The sequence below is a fragment of the Limulus polyphemus genome, unplaced genomic scaffold (assembly GCF_000517525.1).
Source record: "Limulus polyphemus unplaced genomic scaffold, Limulus_polyphemus-2.1.2 Scaffold4242, whole genome shotgun sequence".
Taxonomy (NCBI): domain Eukaryota; kingdom Metazoa; phylum Arthropoda; class Merostomata; order Xiphosura; family Limulidae; genus Limulus; species Limulus polyphemus.
Window position 1 is genome coordinate 55,520 of NW_013669852.1, and position 9,142 is coordinate 64,661.

Here is a 9,142-nt window from a genome sequence, read left to right on the forward strand (position 1 = left end):
TTTGGTGGGGCTGGGATTCGAACCCGCAACCCTCTGATTGCGAGTCGAGCGCCCTAACCACCTGGCCATGCCGGGCACCTTCTAGGTTTTAAGATAATTTTTAAATTGACCAAATTTTTTTCCAATTGCTAGATATTTCGACATCCTACTGTATGTGGAAACTTGGAGATCAGAAGTTCTTTAGAATTTAAATCATCAATAAAACTAAGCTAAGACTTTACAATTTTTTTTCATGGTTTAATTTCATTTTTCACACAACATGCTACATAATGTTTTTATGTACTCATATTTACAAACCATATATATATTTACTAGCATATACAGTATATTAACAACAGATAGAATGCTGGCAAACAACGTATTTTGATAACTGTAATCGTATATTATCATGAAATAGTAACAATTTCTAGTGTACAAGAGTATATAGGTTACATATTGCACTTCACATATTTTTATTGGTTATGTTACACATTTTCTAATACATGAAATCCTGTCTAATACAGTGTATTATTACACATTTGAGTGACTTTATCTTGGATAATCGCTTTTCAACATCACACAGACGAAGCATTGATATCCTGAATCTCTTAACACCCGCTGAAGCATATTGAAAAGATAACTTGAAAACTACCGGGCTTCTCATTGGCAGACTTTACCTCGTGTTCAAATTGCTCTACACATTATTTTGATTCTACGTTCAAGATCTTTTTAAGTAAAATCACCACAGGAATCTAATATACTTAGAAACTAAGATGAATAAAATACGTCAACAGTTACATCAGTGAAAGCTGTGGTTTCATTTTTTCTGCACGTGCTTTACCAATAATGTTATGTCACGCATATCATTTGAAGCCGTCCCTAAAGATCAGTAAAGAAATAAGCACTCAAATCTTTCACTGTAGCACTATCAGCTATATCATGGTGTGCAAACGATGTCTTTCACCTTGCGTATATAACGTTTACTTACATCAAATCTTTAACACATGATTTAACTCATCTGTTTGTAAAGAAACATCAAACTTGATATTCTTAAACTTGTGATAAAGTAGTTGTTTAAAGTTCTGTTCAAACTTGCTTCCTGTCTCCATTTCCATGCTAATGCTATTAATTAATTAAAAACGGTGATATATTCCAAGATCCAACATGTACAGGCTGACTAGAATAAGACAGGGTTAAGATGTTTGTTTTTTTATATGCTTAAAGAGAAAATGACAATTAAGCAGGAAGCAGACAAACCTCCAAGGTTTGAATTTAAAAATGAATGATGTTAACTCTCTTCATTCAGTAAAATGATTTCGTGAATTAGTTCTAAAGTTACTGGAATTTGAAGATAGAAGTAAATTCTACCTTTAAATTTTTTCTGTTTGAGCTTAGAATGTGGCGAATAAATTTGTAAAAGCTTGCATACACATAGCTGATGTTTCTGTAACTAGATATAAAAACAACACACTGGTTAATATTTTTGCTTCATTATTCACTCATCTAATAGAACTGAATTCTGTATATATAAAGAACATTCTTGATTCTAATCGAAAAAACATCTTTGGTAAAAGATTTATCATCATCAGCTTTTGCTTTTCAAATATTCTTCTCACAAATCAATAAAGATACATATAAGTATTACATTTGTAAAAAATAGGTATTTCAAGGTTCCATGCTTAAACCAATACAAAAAAATGGGATGAAATCAAAACCATTTCACCAACACTTTTATTTTGAGATACACGTTATTGTGGGTATTATATAAACACACAGATGTATGTATCACACTATTCTTTTTCACTGGAGACAAAAAAAAGAAATGTTTGACAGTAAAAATGGTACAATAAATTTAGAAGATACTACAGATTTATAACTTAATAAGTGGGGTCCCCACTAATACCCTGTAGTTTACTACTTGTTTAAATATCTATGAAAAATAAAATAAAACTTGTGCTGTGCTGGGAAACAACATTTTCAGTTAATCAAAACTACACAAGGAGGAAGTCCATAAAAGAAATGTTTAGAACATTCCCCGAGATGTTTTTTATGTATGTATTTTATTGTTTGGCTTAATATACTGTCACATTCCAGTGTGTGTATATATTTGTTGTCTTGATAATAAAGTTTGAGAATACACCTATAATATTTGTTAAGAATCATGGGCACCCACTGAAATATTTTCAGGGGTGGGGGTGAAATATATGTAGGGGATCGGCTTTTTCAGTGCAAGTCAATGGACTAAAAGAACATGTGTGCTTAAACACAAATACAAATTTACAGTTTCAATATATAAATGACTAAAAATATTTAGTTTAATTACAATGTTAAGTTTACATCATAATACTTGCAATTTTTTGTCCCCTCTTGCCCCTTCCTGTGGGCACCCATGTTAAGAATGAATACCTGGATACACATGACTGTACGTGAAACGTGTGTACTGGAAAATTATATCTTTACTAACAAAGTATTTGTTTCCAATCATACTTAACGATATGTTCAACATGATAACCACTGAAAAAAAAAGATAGAAATATCATTATAATTGATATTTACAAAAAATAATAATTTACTTAAACAACAGAAAAAGTAGAAACTTAATGGTTATTGATGTTTAATCACAATTATAATGTGGTTTCCCGATTTCAATGTACATATATTGTTATAAATTATGCAAATAGAACTCTTAAAGCATTTATCAAATGACTACATTTTTCTGGCAACACGAGAAACTTTTTTTAGTGGATCCAACAATGTTTATCTCAAGTTTCAGCTTGTCAATGAGCAAGCTCTCTTTTGGCTGGAGTCTGTTCATTATTGGTCCTTGCTAAAATCTTAAACCAACTGGAAGGAACAATCACGTCACATTTACTTATGGCATGTTCAAGTACATTTGACTCAATGGTCAGCATGTTCTATGATTCTAATTAACAGTTTTCTTTGAGTAGAACCAATGTAGCATAAAAAAATATCTTACTTATTCATAAACAGGGATGAGTAATAAGTTACTTCTATGGCTATAAACAAATAAACAGGGATGAGTAATAAGTTACTTCTATGGCTATAAACAAATAAACAGGGATGAGTAATAAGTTACTTCTATGGCTATAAACAAATAAACAGGGATGAGTAATAAGTTACTTCTATGGCTATAAACAAATAAACAGGGATGAGTAATAAGTTACTTCTATGGCTATAAACAAATAAACAGGGATGAGTAATAAGTTACTTCTATGGCTATAAACAAATTTAAAGAGAACATATCGGAAAAATCTCCAAAAATTATTGGGTTATACGTGTAAAACTACAGAATAAATAACACATTCACATACATCTTACGGCCATGTGATAACAATGGTCATCACAACAACCAGAGTACTAGCAGAACCGTTTGTTCAGTAGAATCAAATTTTGGAGGTATTATTATTTGTGTTAAAAGTGAAGTACAGATAGTTAAATAAATCAGTTTGATGACAAACCTATGTATTAACCCCCCCCCCCCCCCAAGAGAAAAAACTTATCACACAGATAAATTAGTTCTTTCCATACACCAGTATTAAACAAATTACTGACTGAGCTATCTCCATAGCATTAACTATATCAGCTACCTGGTCATCTTTATATCAGTGTTGATTAACTAAGATGAACAATAACACAGAGTTGACAAGGCTATGGAAGGTTATCTTCATACATTAGTGTTAACAAAGAGTTAAGATAACACAAGAGATGTTAATATAACAATCATTTTGAGAAATAAAGCATTGACAAACAGTCCCACTGATTGTAATAACATTAAGTCTACGAGTCAAATTATTTTAGGCCCTAAAACATATATTCTAATTCATCCAATATGATACTAAATAAGTCTGTTTATTTGACTATCTTCTGTTCTTTTTATTATAATGTCAACTAATTAAAATTTTATTTTTTAAAGATAATTGCACACACCTATAGATATTATTTGATAACACAGGAAATCATGATATTCAACTTAGATCTTAACTACAAATTACAATGGTTGTCTAAATTGTTGAGCTAACAGTTAAACATTTATAAAAAAGAAACGATGATACACTGATTAAAGATTGTCTATTAGAAATATCACTTCAACTGTGGCCTGAGAAGTACCACTATGAATTCAATTACATGAAACTTCAAGATATTAAAATATTTTGTTGCTGCACTAAATTAAATAATTAGCTTTTTCGAGACTTGCTAATTTGTAACTCTACTAAAGTGTTAGTGTAGTTTATCTGTAGTCGTCAGCTAATGTAAGGTTTCAACTTTCACTGTGCTGTTATTGTCAACTAACAACACGTAGTTTCTATTTTTAGTTCACTGCTATTTTATTTTTGAAATAATAGCAGTAGGTGTAAGTTGCCGGTACAATTGTAATATTTGATGTGAGCCACTGTGATGACGGTAAGAAATGACTGAATCTTCCTGTGATCAGTATTTCTGTTCTTTCAAGTTTTACCGTGAAAGAAAAACCATATTTATGTGGTTATTATATTGACATCATAAAAACTGCAATGCTTCAAAAGTAGATATAGGCCCAGTTTTGACTGAATTACACACAGCTTTGTACCATCTTAATATCTAGAAACCTACATTATAGTGCATACTTTCAGCCTGTTTGAACTATTAAATTACAGAGATAAAATATAATGTGACTATTATCATCAAACTAGATCATTTTTATAAGAAAAAAATATTTAACGTTATTTTTCAAGTTCAGCATTATGGTTTATGACAATAACTGAATAAAGAAAAATTCAGCTCTATGAAATTATAAAATATTATCTTCCAATTGCTGACACTAGTTCTTAGTTGCCATATATTATGACATAATAAAAACTTATAATGACTACTCTAAGAAAAATGTAATATTTCTACAACACTTTACCATTATTTCCTAATATATATGTATATAAATGTGATCATCATTCTATGATCATACAATTTGGAAGGTTTTCACGCAGGTAATCGAATAGTTCCGCAGAAGTACCTGGACAGTTTGTTAGCTCGAGTTCCTGAAGATGGCGCAGTTGCACAACTGAAGATAATCCGACAGAAGTTATCAGAGGACATCCTGTAATATAAATTAAATGTTTTTTTAGTTGGCTTACAGATTTTACATAACAAATGAACACATATGCATATATATATATATATATAGTAAACTACCAGGTTTCACCATCAGGTGAGATTAATAAAATTGGTTGCTTTTTCTTGGATTATTTTTTGTTCATTTTCACCATGCTTAAAATCACTTGCAACAAGTTTTAGTATCAGTTTAAAAACTAAATGTAGTTTATTAATAAATTAGCAAATTATTAATAAATGAAATAACTTAGTTCTTTTAACATTTGACGAAAGTTGTTATTTCTCAAGTTAGAGCTTCAAATCCTACAAGTAATGACGCCAGTGCTTTACTAATTATTTTTTTTTATTGATTATTCAGTTTTAGACATGAAAAGTTTAACATTATCTGTACCTGCAAGAGACAGTATTTGTAAATGACGCATACTACAAAGATGTTGAATTCCGAAGTCTCGAATCTGTGAACACCACCGAAGATAGAGGGCGCACAAGTTAGCCATCGTAGACAGATAACCCAGCCCAATATCAGAGACGTGCATACACCTAGAAAGAAAAAAAATAATAATGATGTTCACAAGAGAAAATAACTTTCAATTACAGAAGACTGAGAACAGACATTTAGTTGGCAGAAAACCTGAAGTGTCTGTGCTTCTTCCCGCTCTCAACCACTTCTGTGTCCACTGTGTGTTAAGTTTTTATTATAATGGAAAATGATTAAACCTCAAAGTAATGCAACGTGTTTACGTCTACGAAAGTTCAGTGGTGAAATGCTAAATATGAATAATTAAAGAAGTTGTTCAGTCCTCTCTTGTTACGAACGCCAAGATTATTGTTTACTGAGAGAATAAAACAAACAAATGCTGAAGTACACATGAAAAACCATCATACAAGAAAAAGAACAACAAGTAAGAAGCAACAGAAAAAGAGAAAATAAATGGGCAAGAAAAACTTTGAGAATTAAATGACAAAATATAAAGATAAATATAACAAAATAACCCATTAATAAATAAATTTTCATTAGAAAAAAAAAAAAACATGATGTGCCTATATAGAATTCTTACACTTGGCAAGTTGTAGTTTGCCGAAAGGTAGGAAGATAAATAAAGCTAATTAATTGGTATTTTAATGCTTAAAATATTCATTTTAATTAAGCGTAACAAAGCCACATAAAAAATGAAACTACTTCCTGACTGGGCCCGGCATCTACAACTGAATTCAGTAGTTTTCTGTAAAACCAAAACAACTTTTAATATTTTCATTCGTAAAACACTTAAGTTTATTTCTAAATTAGTCATCAAGTAACGTTTCAGTTATAAGTACCTAAAACTTATATATATATGTATTGTTGTAAGCCATATTTTCAACGATGTTAAGATCAAGTAAATTCATCAAAGTAATCCTAGAAGTTCATGATGATGATGATGATGTCAGAAATCTAATAATTTTGAATAATACCAAGACGTGAGTAAACTGTATAAATACAGTAACCACCGAAGCGTTGATAAGAAGTCAGTGAAGTATTCAATGTATGAAAGATTAAGTAGTTGTTGAAAGAGTAAATTTAATCAGTAAGTTATATTTATTACCAATCGAGTAACTTTCTCTTAAATGTTATTGATGTATTAAGCCTACAATAGTTTCAGAGTTTAAGTTGAAAAGTTTGTTTGTGAACTGAGGCCTAAACTTGCATCAAATTAAACGTAGCCTTTAGCAAAAGTTAATGAAGAAATAAATTAATTCGTTGTTGTTAGGTGGACTGTACTTTGCATTATTTTCACCAAATGATTTAAAATTATCCAAACAACGAAAGAATACAATACAACAATATATATGTATATAAACTACGATCACAACATATGATTAAAATTGCAATAACTAAAGTCTGAACTAAATGATATTTAATGACATCATTGGCAAAAAAAAGGACTAAATAAGACAAATTTTGTTTATTTTTGGCATCTGTTTTTGTTTGTTTTTTGTTGTTTTTGTTTCAGAATTTTGCACAAAGCTACACGAGGGCTATCTGCACTAACCGTTCCTAATTTTGAACTGATAGACTAGAAGGAAGGCATCTAGATAACTACCCACTGACAACTCTTGGGCTACTCTAATCGAATAGTAAGATTGAACAGTCGTTCCTTCAACATACCCACGACCCCAAAGTTTGGAGAACGATTCTGCAGCAACGAGACACAAACCATGTACCTTCAGATTCCCAGTCTGGCTAGCCCAGCCCCTCACAACATAATGTTATACTAATACCACACAACGCAAGGATACAAGATCGAACTGCCTTTAATTCTCTGTACAAGAATCCCAAAGCTTATCACATATACGTCACCTAACCTCCTGCGCATGATCATCGTGTCTCTGTTTCCTTTCTTCATTGTCCTACTAGCTTTATAGTCTACGTTTCACATAGAGACACTTATTTTTAGCCCGCTCGGTTTACTCAGTAACAGAGTTAAAATGTATAACATTCTGACTAGAATAATTGTCAATTGTACCTACAAACTATTGAGTGGGAACTAGGCACGCGATTTTTCTTACCCTGAATTGCTTTCGGTTACAATCAGCCGTCTTTAGACGTTAACACAATCATCGAAGAAACTGGAACGTGATTGCAAGACAGCATTTGGTGGATTGAACAGCTCTCCACACCTAAATCTTTTACTAGAATTTAAATATTCTACAAACGATTACCACTTAAGAGAGTATAACCCAGAGTAACCCGTTTATATGTAATAAAGATTTTATATATCTGAGGAACTCGTCGGACACCATGTGATCAAGTAAAAAAAACCACTCCACATAGGCTCCCACTGTGGGTTCACTTGGCAAATGTACCCCTCATTCGTGTACACGGGCAACATTTAAACCTACAGAGTATTATAAAACAATATTTGCCTATATTTTATAACCTTATACAACAATACCTGTCTATATATGTTAGAACATTATACAACAATACCTGTCTATATATATTAGAACATTATACAACAATACCTGTCTATACATGTTAGAACATTATACAACAATATCTGTCTATACATGTTAGAACATTATACAACAATATCTGTCTATACATGTTAGAACATTATACAATAATACCTGTCTATACATGTTAGAACATTATACAACAATACCTGTCTATATATGTTAGAACATTATACAACAATATACTGTCTATATATGTTAGAACATTATACAATAGACAGGTATTGTATATGTTAGAACATTATACAACAATATCTGTCTATATATGTTAGAACATTATTACAACTATATCTGTCTATATGTTAGACAGATATCGTTGTATAATGTTCTAACATATATAGACAGATGTTGTTGTAAAATGTTATAACATATAGACAGATATTGTTGTATAATGTTGTAACATATAGACATGTATTGTTGTATAATATTCTAACATATATAGACAGATATTGTTGTATAATATTCTAACATATATAGACAGATATTGTTGTATAATGTTGTAACATATATAGACATATATTGTTGTATAATGTTCTAACATATATAGACAGATATTATTGTATAATGTTCTAACATATATAGACAGGTATTGTTGTATAATGTTCTAACATGTATAGACAGATATTGTTGTATAATGTTCTAACATATATAGACAGATATTGTTGTATAATGTTCCCATATGTTAGAACATTATACAACGATATCTGTCTATATATGTTACAACATTATACAACAATATCTGTCTATATATGTTAGAATATTATACAACAATATCTGTCTATATGTTATAACATTATACAACGATATCTGTATATATATGTTAGAAGATTATACAACAATACCTGTCTATATATGTTAGAACCTTATACAACAATATATGTCTATATATTAGAACATTATACAACAATACCTGTCTATACATGTTAGAACATTATACAACAATACCTGTCTATATATGTTAGAACATTATACAACAATATCTGTCTATATATGTTAGAACATTATACAACAATATCTGTCTATATATGTTAGAACATTATACAACAATATCTGTCTATATATG

General features: G+C 30.4%; 1 protein-coding gene across 1 annotated transcript in view; it reads right to left on the reverse strand.

Moving 5' to 3' along the window:
* Positions 1 to 1,477: 1,477 nt before the first annotated feature.
* The window catches only part of LOC106470833 (F-box/LRR-repeat protein 16-like), a 21,737-nt gene continuing 14,072 nt past the window's right edge, over positions 1,478 to 9,142 (reverse strand). The window contains exons 2-3 of the mRNA XM_013931403.2: positions 5,477 to 5,625; positions 1,478 to 5,071 (exon numbers count right to left, since the gene is read on the reverse strand). Of these exons, the coding sequence (XP_013786857.2) occupies positions 4,923 to 5,071; positions 5,477 to 5,625 (298 nt within the window). The 3' untranslated portion in view covers positions 1,478 to 4,922. The remainder of the gene's footprint in view (positions 5,072 to 5,476; positions 5,626 to 9,142) is intronic.